The 24,207-nt window shown below is 54.2% G+C and overlaps 1 protein-coding gene across 4 annotated transcripts in view; it reads left to right on the forward strand.

The window, feature by feature from the left end:
- Positions 1 to 24,207, forward strand: part of RYR1 (ryanodine receptor 1) — a 158,463-nt gene that overhangs the window by 133,893 nt on the left and 363 nt on the right. For all 4 annotated transcript variants that reach the window (XM_009435534.3, XM_009435535.5, XM_009435536.5 and 1 more), the window contains 15 exons: positions 1,968 to 2,780; positions 3,890 to 3,960; positions 4,746 to 4,890; positions 7,578 to 7,664; positions 8,989 to 9,240; positions 10,147 to 10,277; positions 12,886 to 12,928; positions 14,887 to 15,017; positions 15,113 to 15,173; positions 16,980 to 17,126; positions 17,368 to 17,502; positions 21,939 to 22,095; positions 22,929 to 22,993; positions 23,082 to 23,182; positions 23,526 to 23,577. In XM_009435534.3, the coding sequence (XP_009433809.2) occupies positions 1,968 to 2,780; positions 3,890 to 3,960; positions 4,746 to 4,890; positions 7,578 to 7,664; positions 8,989 to 9,240; positions 10,147 to 10,277; positions 12,886 to 12,928; positions 14,887 to 15,017; positions 15,113 to 15,173; positions 16,980 to 17,126; positions 17,368 to 17,502; positions 21,939 to 22,095; positions 22,929 to 22,993; positions 23,082 to 23,182; positions 23,526 to 23,577 (2,391 nt within the window). The remainder of the gene's footprint in view (positions 1 to 1,967; positions 2,781 to 3,889; positions 3,961 to 4,745; positions 4,891 to 7,577; positions 7,665 to 8,988; positions 9,241 to 10,146; positions 10,278 to 12,885; positions 12,929 to 14,886; positions 15,018 to 15,112; positions 15,174 to 16,979; positions 17,127 to 17,367; positions 17,503 to 21,938; positions 22,096 to 22,928; positions 22,994 to 23,081; positions 23,183 to 23,525; positions 23,578 to 24,207) is intronic.

Below are 24,207 nucleotides of genomic sequence, written 5' to 3' on the forward strand. Positions count from 1 at the left end.
CAAACACCCGCTTCCTTCTGCTCACCCCTTCCCATTCCACTTTCCCCTGCTTCTCAGGCATCCACGTATGCCCATGTGGCCTTGGAGCACCTGTGGGGCAGTATAATAATAGGTAACACTACGGTGGTGGTGGTGTTGTTTGAGACAGAGTTTCGCTCTTGTTGCCCAGGCTGGAGTGCAATGGCACGATCTCAGCTCACTCAACCTCCACCTCCCGGGTTCAAGCGGTTTTCCTGTCTCAGCCTCCTGAGTAGCTGAGATTACAGCCATGTGCAACCATGCCCACCTAATTTTTATATTTTCAGTAGAGGCGGGGTTTTGCCATGTTGGCAAGGCTGGTCTTGAACTCCTGACCTCAGGTGATCCGCCCGCCTCGGCCTCCCAAAGTGTTGGGATTACAGGTGTGCGCCACCGTGGCCTGCCCACTATACAGCATTTATCAGGCACCGGGCGCTGTTCTAATCATGCAGCATCTATTAACTCATTTAACCCTCACACCAACCCTATAATGTAGGTCCTATTATGCCCATTTTACAGAGGGGAAAACGGAGGTCCAGAGAGTTAATTCAAAATCACCCAGCTACTCAGTGGCAGAATCAGGATTTGAACCCAGGCAGGCTGGCTGCAGAGCCTTTGCCTTTAAGCACTATGCTCCTCCTCTCAAGGAAGCTAAACACATCCATTCTGGAGCCAGCTCTCTGGGGGTTCGAATCCTATATGTGCCACCTTGTCTGTGTCACCTGGGCATGTAACTTTCTGGGCCTCCCTGTCCTCATCTATAAAATGGGAAGAAAACCCGCTAGCCCTAGGCTTGTTTGTGAGGATTAAATGAGTTTTATGGAAACTGCTTGTATGGGCCTGGCCTTATTGAAGCATTTACAGGAGTACCCACAGTGAGTGCTCTCTATAAAGCTCTCTCTATAGGTTTGCTATTGATAATCAAAACAACAACATGGCCAGGCGCTGTGGCTCCTGCCTGTAATCCCAGCACTTTGGGAGGCCAAGGCCAGAGGATTGCTCGAGGCCAGTTCGACACCAGCCTGACCAACACAGACAGACCCTGTCTCTGCAAAAAAAATTTTTTTAGAAATTAGCAGGCCAGTCATGGTGGCTCCTGCCTGTAATCCCAGCACTTTGGGAGGCCAAGGCCAGAGGATTGCTCGAGGCCAGGAGTTCGACACCAGCCTGACCAACACAGACAGACCCTGTCTCTGCAAAAAAAATTTTTTTAGAAATTAGCAGGCCAGTCATGGTGGCTTATGCCTGTAATCCCAGCACTTTGGGAGAGTGAGGCGGGCAGATCACTTGAGGCCAGGAGTTCGAGATCAGCCTGGCCAACATGGCAAAACCCTGTCTCTACTGAAAATTCAAAAACTCAGCCCAGCATGGTGGCAGGCGCCTGTAATCCCAGCTACTCAGGAGGCCGAGGCATGGGGATCACGTGAACCCTGGGGACGAAGGTTGCAGTGAGACAGCGTCACTTCATTCCAGCCTAGGAGACAGAGCTAGATCTTGTCTTTTTTGTTTGTTTGTTTGTTTGTTTTGAGACAGACTTTCACTCTGTTGCCCAGGCTGGAGTGCAGTGGCACTATCACAGCTCATGGCAACCTCCGCCTCCCGGGTTCAAGTTATTCTCCTACCTCAGCCTCCCGAGTAACGGATTACAGGGGTGCGCCACCACGCCGGCTATTTTTTGCATTTTTAGTAGAGATGGGGGTTTCACCATGTTGGCCAGGCTGATCTCGAACTCCTGACCCCAAGTGATCTGCCAGCCTCGGTTTCCCAAAGTGCTATGATTACAGGCGGAGCCACCGCGCCCAGCCTGACCCTGTCTCAAAAACAAAATACCAACAATGCATTTAGAACAGCGCCTGCCGCGGTGACCCCTTGTAGCTGCCACTGCGCTGTCGCTGCTGTCCGAGCCCCCGCTGACGGCGCCCCATCCTGTCTGCCGCCCCTCGCTTCAGGTGAAGGAGTCCAAGCGCCAGTTCATCTTCGACGTGGTGAACGAGGGCGGCGAGGCTGAGAAGATGGAGCTCTTCGTGAGTTTCTGCGAGGACACCATCTTCGAGATGCAGATCGCCGCGCAGATCTCGGAGCCCGAGGGCGAGCCGGAGACCGACGAGGACGAGGGCGCGGGCGCGGCGGAGGCGGGCGCGGAAGGCGCGGAGGAGGGCGCGGCGGGGCTCGAGGGCACGGCGGCCACGGCGGCGGCGGGGGCGACGGCGCGGGTGGTGGCGGCCGCAGGCCGGGCCCTGCGAGGCCTCAGCTACCGCAGCCTGCGGCGGCGCGTGCGGCGGCTGCGGCGGCTTACGGCCCGCGAGGCGGCCACCGCAGTGGCGGCGCTGCTCTGGGCAGCAGTGACGCGCGCTGGGGCCGCTGCCGCGGGGGCGGCGGCGGGCGCGCTGGGCCTGCTCTGGGGCTCGCTGTTCGGCGGCGGCCTGGTGGAGGGCGCCAAGAAGGTGACGGTGACCGAGCTCCTGGCAGGCATGCCCGACCCCACCAGCGACGAGGTGCACGGCGAGCAGCCGGCCGGGCCGGGCGGAGACGCAGACGGCGAGGGTGCCAGCGAGGGCGCTGGAGACGCCGCGGAGGGCGCTGGAGACGAGGAGGAGGCGGTGCACGAGGCCGGGCCGGGCGGCGCCGACGGGGCGGTGGCCGTGACCGATGGGGGCCCCTTCCGGCCCGAAGGGGCTGGCGGTCTCGGGGACATGGGGGACACGACGCCTGCGGAACCGCCCACACCCGAGGGCTCTCCCATCCTCAAGAGGAAATTGGGGGTGAGAGAGCAGGCGGGGTTTTGGGGTTTTGGAAAGATGGGGGATTGGAGGGAGGAAGAGAGCCCGGCTGGGTGGAGACACACACAGAGGAGAGAACTGGCTAGGGGGATGGGCACACGCACCCACGGAGGACGCACCCACGGAGGACGCACACGGGGACAGGGGGCGCCGGGCAAGAGAGACGCTCAGAGACAGAGGGATACTCAGACCCACAGAGAAAGAGACTCAGAGATGGAGACCTGGAGAAAGGGCCAGGGAGAGAGAGTGCAGGGCCGGACAGAGTGCAGGGCCCGGAGAGGTAGAGAAAATGATACCTGGAGAGCCAGAGAGAGTAAGAAACCCAGAGACCAAATTAGAGGGCAGGAAAGACCAAAACTAAGCCAGGCGCGGTGGCTTACACCTGTGATCCCAGCACTTTGGGAGGCCGAGGCGGGCCGATCACCTGAGGTCAGGAGTTTGAGACCATCCTGGCCACCGTGGTGGAACCCCTTCTCTACTAAAAATACAAAAATTAGCCGGGCATGGTGGTGTGCGCCTGTAATCCCAGCTACTCGGCAGGCTGAGGCAGGAGAATCGCTTGAACCCGGGAGGCGGAGGTTGCAGTGAGCCAAGATGGTGCCACTGCACTCCAGCCTAGGTGACAGAGTGAGACTCCGTCTCAAAAAAAAAAAGGAAAGGAAAAGAAAGACCAAGACTAAAAAAAGTCCCGAGACAGGGTCAGGGCCACTAGGAAAAGACCCTCGGAGATACTCGTTGTGGGAATGAAGTACACCATGGAGGAAGGGACCCCAAACATCCTCAGGCCCTTGGTGCTGGGAATGCCATGGGAATGTGGAGGTCAAGGTGGTGGGAAGCCCTGGGGACAAGCAGAGCTGCACTTGGAGTCAGCCCGACCCTGCGCAGTGCTTTGGGCAAAGGGCTTCACCTCGATGAGCCTCAGTTTCCCCTCTGTAAAACGGGAATCATAATCTGCCTCTTTCTGGTGGGGGGAAGTGTAAAACTTAGATTACCCAGGGGAAATAAGAGAGAAAGGAGATGAGAGGAGCAGGCAGGCAGCCTGAGAAGCGCTTAGGGTGAGGACTCAGCCCTGATGCTTGCCCTGCCCCTAGGTGGATGGAGTGGAGGAGGAGCTCCCGCCAGAGCCAGAGCCCGAACCAGAGCTGGAGCCGGAGAAAGCCGAGTGAGTGGCCTTGGGGCTGAGGGGCCTAGCCCCTATCACTGCCTCCCTCCTAGAGTAGGAGCCTCCAGAGGTCAGGCCCCGAGGCTGTCCTGGCCACCCTGTGTCCTCGGCATCACCCAGCCCAGACTCAGGCACGGAGGAGGGGCTCTGAGTAAAAGAATCAAGAAATAAATGCTCCAACCTGGGCAACATAAAAAAAAAATTAAAATTAGCCAAGCATGGTGGTGTGTGGGGAGGCTGAGGTGGGAGGATCACTTGACCCCCGGAGGTGGAGGCTGCAGTGAGCCCTGATTGCAGCATTGCCCTCCAGCCTGGGTGACAGAGCAAGACCCTGTGTCGAAAAAGAAAAAAAAATATGGAGAGATAGAAAAATGAAAACTCCCATCTAACTGCCAGGCCTTCGCATGTGCTTTCCCGCTGCCTGGAACACAGGCCCCCATGCCTACTCTGAGTCTTTCTCATCCTTTCCAATTCTCCAGGACACCTGACCCCCTCCTAAGTTGAGGAGGTGTCTCCTCCAGATTCCCACAACCCCCTGAGCTTCCTGCATCCCAGCCCCGACCACTCTGGGCTGTCACTGCCTGGTGTCACTGTCACTGCCTGTCTCCCACATTGGACTGGAGCCTCATAAGGGCAAGTCCTGATTATCTCATCATCCCATGTACCCAGTACCATCCAAACCTGGGCCAGGCACAGGGCGGGCCCTTGGTGAATGGTTTTGAATGAATGAACTCATGCATTGCCTGCCCAGGCACCTCCTGACCGCTCTCTGTCCTGCCCTGCAGTGCCGAGAATGGGGAGAAGGAAGAAGTTCCCGAGCCCCCACCAGAGCCCCCCAAGAAGCAAGCACCTCCCTCACCCCCTCCAAAGAAGGAGGAAGCTGGAGGCGAATTCTGGGGAGAACTGGAGGTACAGAGGGTGAAGTTCCTGGTAAGGATCCAGCCAGGTCACCTGAACCTTCTTCTCCCCGGGAGCCCCACCTCTGGTGCCCACCTCTCCTGCTCACCTTGTTCTTGAGTTCATCTCTTCAAGCTCATCTCTAAGAAGAACCCTAGCTGGGGAAAGGGCAGAGGCATCCCCAGACCTGCGGACAGGGTAGCATTTTCAGATGGCCCTCACTTGGTTCCTTGTCCCTTCCCTGCTCACAATCCTTATTCCAACCTCCATACCTCTGTTCATCGGGGCCACCCACCCACACTTCCACCTCCATCCTCTGTCCAGAGCTACATTCAGTGAGGCCACCACTCTGGCCTTCCCACCATGGCCTGTTCTTGGCTGTCAGCCCTTACAGTCTCAGTCCCTCCACCACTCCCAGTGCTGCTGTGGAGGTCTGAGCTCTCCCAGTTCCTGGGGAAGCGTTCATCTCATCCAGGCCAGGAAGAAGGGTGGATGTTGGGAGGCAGGTCCCAGGGTTCCCTCCATCCTGTCTCCTCTCCAGGCCTGGCCCGATAGGAGGGGGTGAGGGAGGCTGGGCACGGTGGGTCACACCTGTAATCCCAGCACCTTGGGAGGCCGAGGCAGGCGGATTGCCTGAGGTCAGGAGTTCAAGACCAGACTGGCCAACATGGTGAAACCCCATCTCTACTAAAAATACAAAAAAAAAAAAAAAAAATTAGCCAGCCATAGTGGTGCATGCCTGCAATTCCAGCTACTCAGGACGCTGAGGCATGAGAATCGCTTGAACCCAAGAGGCAGGAGTTTCGGTGAGCCGAGATCGTGCCACTGCACTCCAGCCTGGGCGACAGAGTGAGATTCTGCCTCAAATAAAGTGGTGGTGGGGGGCGGGGGGGCGGTGAGGGAATCATGTGGAACGAAGGTGGTTCCGTCAGAATTTGTGGGAAGAATGAGGGATGGAGGGAAAGGTGGAGAGAAAGAGGGAGAGATGGAAGATGTTCCTGGCCGTGCGAGGGGGCTCATGCCTGTAAGTCCAGTACTTTGGAAGTCCAAGGTAGGAGGATCACTGGAGCCCAGGAGTTTGGGGCAAGCCAGGGCAACATAGGGAGATCCCTGTCTCTACAAAAGAATTTTTTTTTTTTGAGACGGAGTCTCGCTCTGTTGCCCAGGCTGGAGTGCAGTGGCACAATCTCGGCTCACTGCAAGCTCTGACTCCTGGGTTCACGCCATTCTCCTGCCTCAGCCTCCTGAGTAGCTAGGACTACAGGCGCCCGCCGCCACGCCTGGCTAATTTTTTGTATTTTTAGTAGAAACGGGGTTTCACCGTGTTAGCCAGAATGGTCTCGACCTGACCTTGTGATCCACCCGCCTCGGCCTCCCAAAGTGCTGGGATTACAGGCGTGAGCCACTGCACCTGGCCGAATATTTTTAATCTTTTTTTTTTTTTAATTACTGCTCCTTGCAGAGCAGGGCTACCCTCTAGGCAGTGCACCCAGAGTAGCCAAAAATGTTTTTTTAATTAGCTGGGTGAGGTGACACATGCCTGTGGTCCCAGCTGTTCAGGAGGCTGAGGCGGGAGGATCACCTAAGCACAGGAGGTTGAGGCAGCAGTGAGCTATGGTTGTGTCACTTCACTCCAACCTGGGTGAGAGTAAGACCTTGACTCAAAAAAAAAAAAATTCCCTTTCATCTTCTGTAAAGCAGGCAGGGTGACAGGTGGGGTGACCTCACTCAGGAAGCAGCATGGCCAAGTGGCTTGTAGCTTGGACTCTGGAGGCTGACTGCCCGGGTTCAAATCCCATCTCTGCCACTCGTTGGTTATGTTACCTTGAGCAAGACACCACTTCCCTGAGCCTCAGTTTCCTTATCTGTAAAGTGCGCATAACAGTAGTGCCCACTTCACAGGGGTGTACTGAGAATTAAACAAGCTCATGCAAATAAAGCTCTTAGCCCAGATGTTGGTATAAGCAAGCACTCAACAAATAGGAGGTTGAGGCCAGCCGAGGTGGCTCACATCTATAATCCCAGCACTTTGGGAGGCTGAGGTGGGTGGATCACCTGAGGTCAGGAGTTTGAGACCAGCCTGACCAACATGGTGAGACCCCATCTCTACTGAAAATACAAAAACTAACTGAGTGTGGTGGTGCATACCTGTAATCCCAGCTACTTAGGAGGCTGAGTCATGAGAATTTGAACCCGGTAGGCAGAGGTTGCAGTGAGCCGAGATGGCGCCACTGCATTCGAGCCTGGGTGACAGAGTGAGACCTTGTCTCAAAAATAAATAAATAGGCTGGACGCGGTGGCTCAAGCCTGTAATCCCAGCACTTAGGCTGAGGAGGGCGGATCACGAGGTCAGGAGTTTGAGACCAGCCTGGCCAATATGGTGAAACCCTGTCTCTACTAAAAATACACAAATTAGCTGGGCGTGGTGGCGCACGCCTGTAGTCCCAGCTACTCGGGAGGCGGCAGCAGAGGAATTGCTTGAACCCGGGTGGCAGAGGTTGCAGTGAGCCAAGATCGCACCACTGCACTCCAGCCTGGACGACAGAGCAAGACTCTGTCTCAAAAATAATAATAATAATAATTAATAAATAAATAAATAGGAGGTTGTAGGAAAGATATTGAGAGCCCAGGTACTTTGATTGCGGGTAAATGATGGGATGAATTCTCCAGGGAAGAGGCTGATCTGTGAGCGCTTTCTCTCTTTTTCTCTTCTCTCTCAGAACTACCTGTCCCGGAACTTTTACACCCTGCGGTTCCTTGCCCTCTTCTTGGCATTTGCCATCAACTTCATCTTGCTGTTTTATAAGGTGCTGGTCCTGAAGGGCTGGGAGGGTCGGGCCCTTATCCATGCTGTGGGATGGGAGGCTCAGCCCCTATCAGAATTTCAGGGTTCTTCCACTGAAGGGATAAGGTATTGGGCTTTGGGTCGTTAGGAGGGTTCAGGCTGGACACCTGGATCCTGGGACCCCCCTCCATGGGGGTGAGTAGGGGATACCTGGATCCATCTGGGACAGAAGCCTGAGTGTCTGTGGGAGTTAGAGCAGGAGCAGGAGCTGAGTTCTCTGCTCAGCTCGGCCACATGCCAGTCCTGTGCGCCTGGGTGCAGGCCCTCAGCTCTTGGCAACACCCACTGATTCTGTTAAGCATCTTTGGTTTCACATAAGCTAAACAGAAGTTTGCAGGGAGGAAGAAATGGGCCGCTCACAGAATGGAAGGAATGGGCTAAGAACCAGGCCTCCTGAAGGACAAAGGGACCCTTGGGGTCTTGCCAGGGGTCTAGATAACAGGACAGTAAGGTAGACTAGAGAGATCGAATCATGGCTTCTGTGGGACCCAGAAGTCCCAAAGTGGGACTGCCCACTGGCGCATGACGATAGGCAAGGTGCTTACCATCCCTGTGCCTCAACTCCCTCATCTGTAAAATGGAATACCTCTTAGAGCTGTGGGGATTGAAAGAGGATAAGGCACCAGGCACAGTGGCTCACGCCTGTAATCCCAGCACTTTGGGAGGCCGAGGTAGGTGGATTACCTGAAGTCCAGAATTCAAGACCAGCCTGGCCATATGGTGAAACCCCGTCTCTACTAAAAATACAAAAAAAATTAGCCAGGCCTGGTGGCGGGCACCTGTAATCCAAGCTATGCAGGAGGCTGAGGCAGTAGAATCCCTTGAACCCGGGAGGCAAAGGTTGCAGTGAGCCGAGATTGCACCACTACACTCCAGCCTAGGTGACAAGAGTGAAACTCCGTCCACCCCACCAAAAAAAAGAGGATGAGTGTGTGTAAGGCAGTTAGAGCAACAGTACCTGGCATATAAAAAGCACTGTGTAAATGTTTAGCTGCTACTAATTTTCATGTTAGTGTTAATATTAGTGGGCAGTCTCTTTAGGGCTCCACTATCAAGATGAACCAACTCTGTCTTCAGTTCTGTGCCACTCAGTTCAATAGGCTAATTCCCAGGTCAGAGTCTGATTTGCTAGCTACAGCCCTAGGCCCAACCCTTGATCTTGATTGACAGCCACACCAAGACTGTATCTGGTATGGTCCCAGTCCAATCTCGGGAATGGAGGCTCAATTTTGTGAGTGGGCTCTGCATGTGGCAGACCCACAGATGAATCTCTGTCCCCATTTCAGGTCTCAGACTCTCCACCAGGGGAGGACGACATGGAAGGCTCAGCTGCTGGGGATGTGTCAGGTGCAGGCTCTGGTGGCGGCTCTGGCTGGGGCTTGGGGGCCGGAGAGGAGGCAGAGGGCGATGAGGATGAGAACATGGTGTACTACTTCCTGGAGGAAAGCACAGGCTACATGGAACCCGCCCTGCGGTGTCTGAGCCTCCTGCATACACTGGTGGCCTTTCTCTGCATCATTGGCTATAATTGTCTCAAGGTGGGCCCATGGCCATGGTTCTGGGGCAAGGGCTTATTGGCTGGGTGGGGGTGGGGGCAGTGCTGGAGCACTGGCTGGGGCTGGGGGCCCTCAAAGTGGTTGGGACAGAGGGGGCCTAGGGTTGGGGTGAGGGCTGGGGAACTGGGTACAGGATTGGGGTCTCCAGCAAGGATGACAGGGGTCTCCAGTAAGGACGACATTCAGATTGGGAACGGACACGGCTTATAGCTGAGGAACCAGGTTCTGGACCACTGTCTTGATACTTTGCTATTGAACTAGTGTTCTTTAGGCTTAAAACTTTCATACGTGCTATTCCCTCTGCCTGCAATACTTTGCCCTGCTTCCACCTCCTTGCACCTGCCTGTTTTATTCATCCTTCAGTTCTGAGTTCAGACCTCCCTCCCTTGGGAAGCCCCAGGTGGCATCAGGCACCACTCCTGGGCTCCCACAGCTCCCCTGTTCTCACATCCTGGCCCGATCCCTCTGCCTGTGCCGCACCCCCATTCCAGCCCTGACCCCTATATGCCCCTACATCCCAGCCCTGACACCCCTGCCTGTGCCTCTCCACTGCCAGCCCCGACTGCTCTGCCTGTGCCCCCCAATTCCAGCCCTGACTCCTCTATCTATGCCCCCCATCCCGGCCCTGACCCCTCTATCTATGCACCACATTCCAGCCCTGACCCCCCTGCCTGTGCCTCCCCCATCCCTGCCCTGACCCCTCTGCCCATGTCCCCCACATCCCAGCCCTAAGCCCTCTGCCTGGGCCTCATTTCTACCCTTATCACTGGGAAAGCACTTCTGATGTGGGGTCACACACAGACCCCAGCAAGATGTCATGGCTTCTGCTGAGACTATGGTCCAGCCAAGGTGCCTGACGCCCACCTTTGGCCTCCTCCCACTATCCAGGTGCCCCTGGTAATCTTTAAGCGGGAGAAGGAGCTGGCCCGGAAGCTGGAGTTTGACGGCCTGTACATCACGGAGCAGCCTGAGGACGATGACGTGAAGGGGCAGTGGGACCGACTGGTGCTCAACACGCCGTAAGGACCCAGCCCCCACCTCAGGGTGGCAGCAGGAGGGGACCTGGGTTTCCACCCAGTCCGGGCCTGGACCCCAAAAAACTAGGGTTTCGGTCCAGGCACGGTGGCTCACACCTGTAATCCTGGCACTTTGGGAGGCTAAGGTGGGCGGATCACGAGGTCAGGAGTTTGAGACCAGCCTGGACAACATGGTGAAATCCCGTCTCTACTAAAAGTACAAAAATTAGCTGGGCGTGGTGGCGGGCGCCTGTAATCCCAGCTACTGGGAAGGCTGAATCAGAAGAATCACTTGAACCTGGGATGTGGAGGATGCAGTGAGCCGAGATCGCACCATTACACTCCAGCCTGGGCAACAAGAGTGAAATTCCACCCCCTTCCCCCCAGACAAAAAAAAAAAAAACCTAGGGTTTCAGTCCCTGCAGGCCCTGCCTCATTCTCCCCAAGTCTTACTCTTTCTTTCCATAAAAGAGGCACATTTCCCATGCATTACAGCATCTGTGTGGGTGAGGTTGGCACACAGAGATTCCTAGACTTGAGGCCTGGAGGTTCCTGTTCAGTGACTCTGGGGTGTGAGCCCAGGAACCCGTGTTTTAAACCCTGTCTTCAGGTGTGATTCTTACTCAGGTGCAATGAGTGCAAAATAAAAAAACATGGCCAGGCACGGTGGCTCACGCCTGTAATCCCAACACTTGGGAGGCCAAGGTGGCAGATCACTTGAGATCAGGAGTTCGAGACCAGCCTAGCCAACATGGTGAAACCCCATCTCTACTAAAAATACAAAAATTAGTCTCTACTAAAAATACAAAAAGTAGGCATGGTGGTGGGTGCCTGTGGTCCTAGCTACTCCGGAGGCTGAGGCATGAGAATCACTTAAACCTGCGAGGTGGAGGTTGCAGTGAGCCGAGATTGTGCCTCTGCACTCCAGCCTGGGCAACAGAGCGAGACTCCATCTGAAAAAAAAAAAAAAAGGAAAAGAAAAAGAAAGGAAAAAAAAAAAAAGAAAGAAAAGAAATCATTAGGGGCCCTAGGGGCCTCACTCAGTGGCTCACGCCTGTAATCTCAGCACTTTGGGAGGCTGAGGCAGGAGGATCCCTTGTGCCCAGGAGTTCAAGACCAGCCTGGACAACATAGAGAGACCTATATCTTTAGAAAAAAAAAACTAAAAAGTTAGCCAGACATGCTAGCCTGGCTAGCGCATGCGTGTAGTCTTAGCTGTTTGGGAGGCTGAGGCTGGAGGATGGCGTGAGCCCAGGAGTTCTAGGCTGCAGTGAGCTATGATTATGCCACTGTCCTTCAGCCTGAGTGACAGAGCAAGACCCTATGTCTGGGGGCCAAAAAAAAACCGAATAGGAATTGGAAGTGCAATGAATCGAAGCACTTCAAATAATTGCAAATCCGTGAATTCATAATCAATCATCGCTCCACCCTCTCAAAAAACAAAACTCGTGGCTGGGCACAGTGGCTCACATCTGTAATCAATCCTAGCACTTTGGGAGGCCGAGGCAGGCGGATCACGAGGTCAGGAGATCCAGACCATCCTGGCTAACACGGTGAAACCCCGTCTCTACTAAAAATACAAAAAAATTAGCTGAGCGTGGCAGCGGGTGCCTGTAGTCCCAGCTACTCGGGAGGCTGAGGCAGGAGAATGGTGTGAACCGAGGAGGCGGAGCTTGCAGTGAGCCGAGATGGCACCACTGCACTCCAGCCTGGGCGACAGAGCGAGGCTGTCGCCTCAAAAAAAAATAAACTCGTTGGCCATATTTGAGGATGTTAGGGCATCAATTTGTCACTTGGAAAACTGGTGAATAAAGGGCCAGAATCATGAAATTAAATGAAATCAACCAGTATGAGGAAGCAGGCAGTTGCACTGGAGTTGGTGCTGAGTCAGGCTGCTGGTTTGGACTCCTCCCCACCCGTCACCACGCCAGAGCCTCTTTATCAGAGTGCCATTCTGAGGTCTTTTTTGCACATCTGGCTCTGAATGCAAATTCTCTGCCTCATCTGGGGTCTAGCAAAGATGGCAGTGGGGTCCCCACTGTTCAAGGTTCCTACAAGAAAAGCAGTGGAGCCAGGCGCAGGTGGCTCACGCCTGTAATCCCAGCACTTCGGGAGGCCAAGGCGGGAGGGGGGATCACCTGAGGTCAGAAGTTTGAGACCAGCCTGGCCAACATGGCAAAACCCTGTCTCTACTAAAAATACAAAAATTAGCCGGGCGTGGTGGTGGGCGCCTGTAATCCCAGCACTTTGGGAGGCCAAGGCGGGTGGGGGCATCACCTGAGGTCAGAAGTTCAAGACCAGCCTGGCCAACATGGCAAAACCTCGTCTCTACTAAAAATACGAAAATTAGCCGGGCGTGGTGGTGGGCGCCTGTAATCCCAGCTACTCAGGAGGCTGAGGCAGGAGAATCGCTTGAACCTGGGAGGCAAAGTTTGCAGTGAGCAGATATCACACCACTGCACTCCAGCCTGGGCAACAGAGTGAGACTCCATCTCAAAAAAAAAGAAAAAAGAAAAACAGTGGAGTTTCAGCCAACCCTGTCGTGGCTGACAGCTCTGATCCCTCTGGCCCTAACATCTTATACTCACGCTTTCTCTCTCTCTCTCTGCAGGTCTTTCCCTAGCAACTACTGGGACAAGTTTGTCAAGCGCAAGGTGAGAGGACATGGATGCCCTGGGTCCTGGATTGGGTCCCTGCCTGCCACCAGGCCATCACAGGCCTGCCAAGCACTTGCTTGGTGTGTGACCTTGGGCAAGAGGTTTTTTTGCCTTTCTGAGTAGCACCTCAGTTTCCCCATGGGGAGATGGGCATAGTAAGCTTGCTTCCCTTTCTTGAATGGGCACATGGAAAGAGCAGAGCATCAAGGCCAAGCGTGGTGGCTCACGCCTGTAATCCCAGAACTTTGGGAGGCTGAGATGGATGTAACACTTGAGCTCAGGAATTTCACAGCAGCCTGGGCAACATGGCAACATGCCGTCTCTACCAAAAATACAAAAAATTAGCATGGTACCGCATGCCTGTAGTCCCAGCTACTCAGGAGGCTGAGGTGGGAGGATCGCTTAACCTGGGAGGCAGAAGTTGCAGTGAGCCAAGATTGCACCACTGCACCACAGCCTGGGTAAAAGAGTGAGACCTCATCTCAAAAAAAATATAATAACAAAAAACAAGAAAGCATAGCATAGTGCCTGGCACAGAGTGAATACTCAAGAAATACTGGTTGAGGCCAGGCGCAGTGGCGCACGCCTGTAATCCCAGCACTTTGGGAGGCCGAGGTGGGCAGATCACTTGAGGTCAGGAGTTTGAGACCAGCCTGGACAACATGGCAAAACTGCATCTCTACTAAAAACACAAAAATTAGCTGGGCACCTGTAATCCCAGCTACTTGAGAGGCTGAGGCAGGAGAATCACTTGAACCCGGGCGGCAGAGGCTGCAGTGAGCCGAGATCGCGCCATTGCATTCCAGCCTGGGTGACAGAGCGAGACTCCGTCTCAAAAAAAGAGAGAAATACTAGTTGAAAGAGAGGAAGTTAGCAATGTGTCTTAAGCACACACACTCTGGAACCAGATTGCCTGCTTTTCTTTTGTTTTTTTCTTTGAGACGGAGTCTCGCTCTGTTACCCAGTCTGGAGTGCAGTGGCACAATCTCAGCTCACTGCAACCTCCACCTCCCGGGTTCAAGCGATTCTCCTGCCTCAGCCTCCCGAGTAGCTGGGATTACAGGCACCCACCACCACGTCTGGCTAATTTTTGTATTTTTAGTAGAGACAGGGTTTCGCCATGTGGGCCAGGCTGATCTCGAACTCCTGACCTCAGGTGATCCACCCGCCTCGGCCTCCCAAAGTGCTGGGATTACAGGCACGAGCCACTGCGCCCAGCCGATTGCCTGCCTTTCTATTTCTGGCTTATTGACCTTTCTGTATCTCATACTCAAAGTGGGGTAATAATACGGCCAACCCTACAGGGTTGTTGTATTATATACTACATGAGCAGTATCTGGCATATAGGAGAACACTAGATATGTTGGCTGTTACTATAATTCGTTCACTCATATTTACGGAGCACCTATTATGTGCCAGGAACAGTTTTAGAAACCTGGGATCCCGTGTTAAACAAAACAGTGATTCTGACCTTCAAGTTGGAAAGATAGATGATGAACACAAGTACAGTATGTCAGTGGTGATAAATGCTGTAGAAAAAAACAAAGTGGGCTGGGCACGGTGGCTCACGCCTGTAATCCCAGCACTTTGGGAGGCCAAGGCGGGCAGATCACTTGAGGTTAGGAGTTCAAGACCAGCCTGACCAACACAGAGAAACCCCGTCCCTACTAAAAATACAAAATTAGCCGGGCATGGTGGTGCATGCCTGTAATCCCAGCTACTCAGGTGGCTGAGGCAGGAGAATCGCTTGAACCCAGGAGGCACAGGTTGCAGTGAGCAGAGATGGCGCCACTGCCCTCCAGCCTGGGTGACAGAGGGAGACTGTCTCAAAAAACAAAAAAATGCACCTCCCATTTCTCACTCAGAGTTTGGAGTGTCCCCAGAACCCCCTTGCAGGCCACGACACACACCCACACTCCAGCTGTGTCTACACAACCTGACGCTCTCTTGTGCAGGTCCTGGACAAACATGGGGACATCTACGGGCGGGAGCGGATTGCTGAGCTACTGGGCATGGACCTGGCCACACTAGAGATCACCGCCCACAATGAGCGCAAGCCCAACCCGCCGCCAGGGCTGCTGACCTGGTGAGCCCAGGACACCCCTGCACAGGCCTGGGGCATGCAGGGGAGGTGACTGGAGTCTGACACTCAAGCATCTCTCCCCACCCCCGCCCCCACAGGCTCATGTCCATCGATGTCAAGTACCAGATCTGGAAGTTCGGGGTCATCTTCACAGACAACGTGAGCAGGGGCCCACAGATTGGGGAGGGACTCTGCAGGGGTGGGGCGTTAGGAGGGTTCCCAACATCGGGTGTTCCTGACCAAAGAATGACTCCCGGGACCCTGAGTGGCTGTGACCCTAGGGTATCTTCTTATCCACACAAGGCTCCTTATCCCCCTAGACATCTTATTATTATTATTATTACTATTTTTTTTTAAATAGCTGGGATTGGGTGTGGTGGCTCACGCCTGTACTCCCAACACTTTGAGAGGCCAAGGCTGGTGGATCACTGGAGCCCAGAGTTTGAGACCAGCCTGGGCAATATAGTGAGATCCTCTCTCTACAGAAAATTTAAAAATTAGCTGGGGCTGGGCATGGTGGCTTACGCCTGTAGTCCCAGCACTTTGGGAGGCTGAGGCAGGCAGATCACTTGAGGTCAGGAGTTCAAGACAAACCTGGCACTGGGCATGGCAGCAGGTGCCTGTAATCCCAGCTACTCAGGAGGCTGAGGCAGCAGAATGGCTTGAATCCAGGAGGTGGAGGCTGCAGTGAGCCAAGATCGCACCACTGCACTCCAGCCTGGGCGACAGAATGAGAATCCATCTCAACAACAACAACAAAAAAAAACACAAAAAATTAGCCAGGCAGCCAGGCACAGTGGCTCAGGCCTATAATCCCAGCACTTTGGGAGGCGGAGGCAGAGGTTTGCTTGAGCTCAAACGTTTAAGACCAGCTTGGGCAACTTTTGTAGAGACGGTGAAACCCTGTCTCTACAAACAATACAAAAATTAGCCAGGCGTGGTGGTGCACACCTGTAGTCCCAGCCACTCAACAAGCTGCGGTGGGAGGATGGCTTGAGCCCAGGAGGCAGAGGTTTCAGTGAGCTGCATGTGCACCACTGCACTCCAGCGTGGATAACAGAGCGAGACCCTGTCTCTAACAAAAAACAGAGAATGGCCAGGTGCGGTGGCTCAGGCCTGTAATCCCAGCACTTTGGGTTGGGAGGCCAAGGTGGGTGGATCCCTTGAGGCCAGGAGTTAGAGACCAGCCTGGCCATCATGGTGAAACCCATCTCTACTAAAAATACAAAAATTAGCTGGGTGTGGTGACCCAAGCCTGTGGTCCCAGCTACTTTGGAGGCTAAGGCAGGGGAATCGCTTGAACCCGGGAGGCGGAGGTTGCAGTGAGCTGAGATTGCAACACTGCACTCCAGCCTGGGCAACAGACTAAGACTCCATCTCAAAAAAAAAAAAAAAAAAAAAAATTAGCTGGGTGTGGTTACCCACACCTGTGGTCTCAGCTACTTGGCAGGCTAAGCGAGGCTAAGGCAGGCTTAGCCTCCTTCACTTGAACCTGAGAGGCGGAGGTTGCAGTGAGCTGAGATTGCGCCATAGCACTCCAGCCTGGGTGACAAGTGTGAAACTCCATCTCAAAAAAAAAAAAAAAAAAATAGACAGAGGAAGAGATGATGGAGTCTCGCTATGTTGCCCAGACTGGTCTTCAACTCCTGACCTCAAGTGATGCTCCTGCCTCAGCCCCCCAAAGCACTGGGATTACAGGCATGAGCCACCACACCCGGCCCAGAACATCCTTTGGTTCCCTCAGTGTGCCCTTAGATTCCCAGATTATTTCCTTCTGGAGGGGGCTCTCATCTCCCCGCAGGATGCCTTCTCACCCGGAATGCCCTGATCCTCCATGTACTCGCCAAACAGAGCTGGCACCCGACCCCCAGGGCACAGCTGACTCTCTCGAGTGGCCCCTACCCTCCAGAGTGCTCCTCGTGTGTCCCTGCCTTCCCCCTGACCCCTGGCCCTGTGTGCCCACAGTCCTTCCTGTACCTGGGCTGGTATATGGTGATGTCCCTCTTGGGACACTACAACAACTTCTTCTTTGCTGCCCATCTCCTGGACATCGCCATGGGGGTCAAGACGCTGCGCACCATCCTGTCCTCTGTCACCCACAATGGGAAACAGGTGTGGGGAGGACCTGGCTGTGGGGCGTGGGCCAGCAGGGACCAGCGTGGCAGTGGGTGGTGAAGGGATAAGGGCCGGGCAGCTGGGCTGAGGAGGGGCAAGGCCAGGTGCGCTGAGCCGGGGGTGTGTGGGGCAGCAAGGTAGAGCCACAGGGACTGAACCGGGGCCAGGACCCAGAATGGGCAGGGCGGGGGGAGGGCAAGCCCAGGGCGGAGCTGACCTGGCCCCATCCTGCCCCCAGCTGGTGATGACCGTGGGCCTTCTGGCGGTGGTCGTCTACCTATACACCGTGGTGGCCTTCAACTTCTTCCGCAAGTTCTACAACAAGAGCGAGGATGAGGATGAACCTGACATGAAGTGTGATGACATGATGACGGTGAGCCCCTCCCCTAGCACTCTGGGACCCTTCCTTCTCGCATCTGTTGAAGGAGTTAATAATGGTACCTCCAGGCCGGGCGTGGTGCCTCCAGCCTGCGATCCCAGTGCGTCGGGAGGCCGAGGCGGGACGATTACTTGAGTCCAGGAGTTGGAAACCAGCCTGGGCAACAAAGCAAAAATCCTGTCTCTATAAAAAAAAATTTAAACGTTAGCTGGGTGTTGTGTTGTGTGCCTGGAGGCTAAGGCAAGAGGATCACTTGGTCCCAGCAGTTTGAGGCTTCAGTGAGCTACGAACGGGCCACTACACTCCATCCTGGTAGACAGACAGAGACCCTATCTCTAAAAAATGAAAATAGTACCTACAGTTTGGCGAGCTGATGCATGCCAGGCACATTTTTTTTTTTTTTTTTTTGAGATGGAGTCTCACTGTGTTGCCAGGCTAGAGTGCAGTGGCGCAATCTCAGCTCACTGCAACCTCCGCTTCCCGGGTTCAAGTGATTCTCCTGCCTCAGCCTCCCAAGTAGCTGGGACTACAGGCGCATGCCACCACACCCAGATACTTTTTGTATTCTTAATTTTCTTTCTTTCTTTTTTTTTTTTGAGACAGAGTCTGGCCCAGGCTGGAGTGCAGTGGCGTGATCTCAGCTCACTGCAAGCTCCGCCTCCCGGGTTCATGCCATTCTCCTGCCTCTGCCTCCCGAGTAGCTGGGACAACAGGCGCCCGCCACCACGCCTGGCAAATTTTTTGTATTTTTAGTAGAGTCAGGGTTTCACCATGTTAGCCAGGATGGTCTCGATCTCCTGACCTGGTGATCCGCCCGCCTGGGCCTCCCAAAGTGCTGGGATTACAGTCATGAGCCACTGCACCCGGCCAATTTTTGTATTCTTAGTAGAGACGGAGTTTCACCATGTTGGCCAGGATGGTCTCCATCTCTGCCTGTGCCATCGTGATCTGCCCACCTCGGCCTCCCAAAGTGCTGGGATTACAGGTGTGAGCCGCCGCACCTGGCCATGTCAGGTACTTTGAACAGTGCCAGGCATATGAGTGCTCCACACCTCTTGGCCATTGTTTCAATATTATTTGAGCTGAGGTTTTTTGTTGTTGTTCCTGAGATGGAGTCTCGTTCTGTCACCCAGGCTGGAGTGCAGTGACATGACCTCAGCTTACTGCAACCTCTGTCTCTCAGGTTCAAGTGATTCTCCTGCCTCAGCCTCCTGAGTAGCTGGGATTACAGGTGCACACTACCACACCCAGCTGATTTTTGTATTTTTAGTAGAGATGGAGGTGGGGGGGGTCTCACAATGTTGGCCAGGCTTGTCTCGAACTCCTGACCTCAAATGATCCACCCACCTCGGCCTCCCAAAGTGCTGGGATTACAGATGTGAGCAACCGCACCCGGCCTTATTTGAGCTTTTCAAACTATTATTATTGGAAAGGTACTCAGGGAGCATGCCCCTGCCACTTATGAGCCGTGTGATTTTGGGGCAGGCTACTCAACCTCCTCCCTATGCCCTGGGGGCCTCACCTGTAAAATGAGTGTGTAATAGTAGTTGCTTTTAGGACTAATAGGTGCTCCCTGGCTATCGAAGACTTAAAAGACTTAGACCATTGCCTTGCACGGTGGCTCACGCCTGTAATCCCAGCACTTTGGGGAGCTGAGGGGGGCAGATTACCTGAGGTTGGGAGTTTGAGACCGGCCTGACCAACATGGAGAAACCCCATATCTACTAAAAATACAAAATTAGCTGGGCATGGTGGCGCATGCCTGTAATCCCAGCTACTCGGGAGGCTGAGACAGGAGAATCACTTGAACCCGGGAGGTGGAGGTTGCCATGAGCCGAGATTGCGCCACTGCACTCCAGCCTAGGCAACGAGAGTGAAACTCCGTCTCAAAGAAAAGGAAAAAAAAAAAGACTTAGACTAGTGCCTGGCACATCCTTAGGATTATATAGATGTTAGCTTCTATCATCATTATCCACAATTAAAAATTAAAAGTTTCACCCAGGCCGGGCGCGGTGACTCACGCCTGTAATCCCAACACTGTGGGAGGCTGAGGCAAGAGGATTGCTTGAGCTTAGGAGTTTGAGGTTGCAGTGCACTATGATTGTGCCACTGCACTCCAGCCTGGGTAACACATTGAGACTCTGTGTCAAGTTTAAAAAAAAGTTTCACCCAAGGTATACCCAGCGTTCAATGCACATTTATATTTTCTCTTCTATTCTAATAATGGTGATCATAACCCAAATTGATGCGAACTTACTAGAGACACAGGCCACAATTAAAAGAATCATTTCTGGGGTTTATCTCCGAAGATGTCCTGCAGTCTGGCTCCGTGGGTTCCTCCCTGCTCTCAGGACAAAGTCCAGCTCCTCAACCTGACATCTGAGGCTCTTCCAGACATGGCCTCGCTGCCCACAGCCTCGTTCTCATTATAGTCGCTTATCTTAGTTTTTACTCTAGGATGACTGTGTTCTCTCACATCCTGGGGACATGGAAAGAACAAGTGTATGCCGGGCGCTGTGGCTCACGCTTTTAATCCCGGCATTTTGGGAGGCCAAGGCAGGTGGATCATCTGAGGTCAAGAGTTTGAGACCAGTCTGGCCAACGTGGTAAAACCCTGTCTCCACTAAAAATACAAAAATTAGTGGGATGTGGTGGTGGGCGCCTATAATCCCAGCTACCTGGGAGGCTGAGGCAGGAGAATCTCTTGAACCCCGGAGGCGGAGGTTGCAGTGAGCCGAGATCACGCCATTGCACTCCAGCCTGGGCAACAAGAGCAAAACTCCATCTCAAAAAAAAAAAAAAAAGAAAAAAGTACAAAAATTAGCTGGGTGGGGTGACACGCACCTGTATTCCCAACTACTCAGGAGGCTGAGGCAGGAGAATCTCTTGAACTCGGTGGTGGAGGTCGCAGTGAGCCAATATTGCACCACAGCACTCCAGCCTGGGCAACAGAGCAAGACTCTGTCTCAAAAAAAAAAAAACAAATGTAAAGTTGTTCCCAAATGCCAGGTAGACCTTTCTTCCTCCCTACCCCCACTCAGACCCTTCTTGTGGCTCCCCAGCCCACTGTAGATAAAGTCGAATCACCCTGCCGTGGCTTACAAAGCCTGGGAAGGGCTGGCCCTGCCTGGGTCTAACCGCAAACCCTCTTGCTTTTTGCTTTCTAGCCGCCTGGTCCTCTTTCAGTTCCCCTAGGACTGTGTGTTTCCTCCCAATTCAAGCCCTTTGCACCTGATGTTCTCTCTGTCCCCTACCCCAGGCCCGATATACACACACACCCCATTCGCTTGATACCTCACCTTTCCACTTAAATGCCACATCCTACAGGAAGCCCCTTGACCGAGGGCTGGGCCAGGGCCCACAGAGCCACGTGCCCAGGCCCTGCCTCATCTCTCCCTGCTCTCCTGCACAGGAGCTCTATTTTCCAGCCTCACCCAACCATTTTCAGTTCCTCACAGCAGCAGGATGTACTCTTTCCTCACTGATGGCGAGGCAGCATGTGGCCTTCTCTGCTGGGAACACTCTCCCACCACCCCTCCACCTAAGGCCTCCTTTAGGTTTCAGCTCACACCTGCCTCCTCTTCCAGGAAGCCTCACCTGATCACCTAGGCTGGATCAGATGCCTCCAGCGGGCTGTTAAAGCTTCCAGTGCTTCCCCTAGCTCATCCCTGGTCACACTGTGCCTCCCCACCCCAGCCTCGACCCTCTGCCTGTGCTCCTCCCATCCTCGCCCTCACCCTTCTGCCTGTGCCCCCGTATCCTGGCCCTGACCCCTCCACCTGTGCCCCCCCACCCATCCCGGCCCTCATCCCTCCATCTGTGCCCCCCATCCATCCCGGCCCTGACCCCTCTGCCTGTGCCCCCCTATCCTGGCCCTAACCTCTCAGCCTGTACCCTCCATCCTGGCCCTGACCCCTCTGCCTGTGCCCCCCACCCAACCTGGCCCTGACCCTTCTGCCTGTACCCCCCATTCCAGCCTTGACCCCTCTGCCTGTGCCCCCCCATGCTAGCCCTGACCCCTCTCCCTGTGCCCCCCCATCCCGGCCCTGACCCCTCTGCCTGTGCCCCCCTTATCCTGGCCCTGATTCCCCTGCCGGTGCCCCCCATCCCAGCCCTGACCCCTCTGCCTGTGCCCCCCCTTATCCTGGCCCTGACCCCTCTGCCTGTGCCCCCCATCCTGGCCCTGACCCCTCTGCCTGTGCCCCATACCCAACCTGGCCCTCACCCCCCTGCCCGTGCCGTTCCTGTCACAGCCCTGACCATTTCTGGCTGTTGGTCCCTGTCTGATGCCGTATCTGTGAGCCCTTTGAGGGCAGGGCCCAGGGCTGTCTCAGTCGTTACCATGTCTTCAGCCCTGCCTATCCCGGGGCCTTGGCTGGTACTCAGTGAATGTCAAATGAATGAGTGACCAGTGTGCTTCCCTCCCTCAGTGTTACCTGTTTCACATGTACGTGGGTGTCCGGGCTGGCGGAGGCATTGGGGACGAGATCGAGGACCCCGCGGGTGACGAATACGAGCTCTACAGGGTGGTCTTCGACATCACCTTCTTCTTCTTCGTCATCGTCATCCTGTTGGCCATCATCCAGGGTCAGTGCTGGGAGTGGGCGCTCAGGGCCTGGAGGCAGGCTAGCTCCATGGCTAAGAATGCAGGCCCAGGATCCAGTCGGCCTGCATTCATACCCCATCTCTACCTCTCGCTACTGTGAGACCTTGGACAAGTCACCTCTTGGGGCCTCCGTTTCTCCATCTGCAAAACGAGGGTGTCAATGGTACTAACCTCATAGGTTGTGATCAGGATTAAGTCAGTTCATAGGCGCTCGGTGTCTGGCTCATATGAGTGCTCAATAAAGGCCTGAGATATATATATATATGTTTATTTATATATATGTGTTTATATATATTTATATATGTATTTATATATATATTTATATATGTGTGTGTGTGTGTATATATATATGTATAATTTTTTTTTTTGAGAGGGAGTCTCGCTCTGTTGCCCGGGCCAGAGTTCAGTGGTGCAATCTTGGCTCACTGCAACCTCTACCTCCCAGGTTCAAGCGATTCTTCTGCCTCAGCCTCCCGATTAGCTGGGACTACAGGCACGTGCTACCACACCCAGCTAATTTTTTTTATTTTTTTATTGTTAGTAGCGAGGGGGTTTCACCATGTTGGCCAGGCTGCTCTTGAACTCCTCACCTCAGATGATCCGCCCACCTCAGCCTCCCAAAGTACTGGGATTACAGGCGTGAGCCACCGCACCCGGCCAATAAAGGCCTAATACTATCTTCTTAGGAAGCGAGATTAGGGGTGAGATTAGGGAAATGGGGGATGGAGGGCAAGCCCTGGAGGTAGGTAGCTGGAGAGGGAGGAGTCTGAACCAGGTCAGAGGTCGGGCACTGACTTGTGTCCTGCCACCCCAGGTCTGATCATCGACGCTTTTGGTGAGCTCCGAGACCAACAAGAGCAAGTGAAGGAGGATATGGAGGTAGGTCATGTCTGGGGGTGACCCAGAGGGATTACGGGATTCAGGGGGTCAAGTGGGCCTCCACTCTGATGTCTCTTGCCACTCACAGACCAAGTGCTTCATCTGTGGAATCGGCAGTGACTACTTTGATACGACACCGCATGGCTTTGAGACTCACACGCTGGAGGAGCACAACCTGGCCAATTACATGTGAGCACAGACACACTGGCCAATCAGGAGGGTGGGGGGCATGGCTGCCAATAGCCAGCGGTGGGGTACTTAGCTTTGGCCAGTTAGGAAAGGGGGTGTAGTGTCCATGTGGGCAGATTCCCTGCCAGCCAATCAGAAGGTAAGGGTGGGGCCCCGCAAGATGGTTCACACCTGTAAGCCCAGCACTTTGGGAGGCCAAGTGGGGAGGATTACTTGAGGCCAGGAGTTCGAGACCAGCTTGGGCAACATAGCAAGACTTCCTCTCTACTATAAATGAAAAATAATAAAATAAAATAAGGTAAGGGTGGTTCTGACTTGTCTCCTGTGGTCCTCTCACCCTCAGGTTTTTCCTGATGTATTTGATAAACAAGGATGAGACAGAACACACGGGTCAGGTAAGGGGGTGTTAATGGGAGGACAGTGGGCAGGACGTGGAGCCCTTTAACATAAGGCCAGGCAGTAGGTGGCAGTAAAAAGCTCCTATCAATATCAAGGGTTAGGGCTGGGGGCTGGGCACTGCGGCTCCTGTAATCCCAACACTTTGGGAGGCCAAGGCGGGTGGATTACTTGAGGTCAGGAGTTCAAGACCAGCCTGGCCAGCATGGTGAAATTCAGTCTCTACTAAAAATGCAAAGATTAGCAGGGCGTGGTTGTGCATGCCTGTAATCCCAGCTACTTGGAAAGCTGAGGTGGGAGACTCGCTTGAACCCAGGAGGCAGAAGTTGCAGTGAGCCAAGATCATGCCACTGCACTCCAGCCTAGGTGACAGAACGATACTCCATCTCAAAAAAAATGGGTTTGGGCTGGGCGTCCTGGCTCACGCCTGCAATCCTAGCACTTTGGGAGGCCACAGCGGGAGAATTGCTTGAGACCAGAAGTTCAAGACAGCCTAGGAACACAGCGAGACCCTTTCTCTATTAAAAAATTAGCCAGGGGTGGTGGTGTGCACCTGTAGTCCCAGCTACTCTGGAGACTGAGGTGGAGAATCGCTTGAGCCAGGAGGCTGTAGTGAGCTGTGATTGTCA

This window comes from Pan troglodytes, chromosome 20, assembly GCF_028858775.2.
Source record: "Pan troglodytes isolate AG18354 chromosome 20, NHGRI_mPanTro3-v2.0_pri, whole genome shotgun sequence".
NCBI classification, from domain to species: Eukaryota; Metazoa; Chordata; class Mammalia; order Primates; family Hominidae; genus Pan; species Pan troglodytes.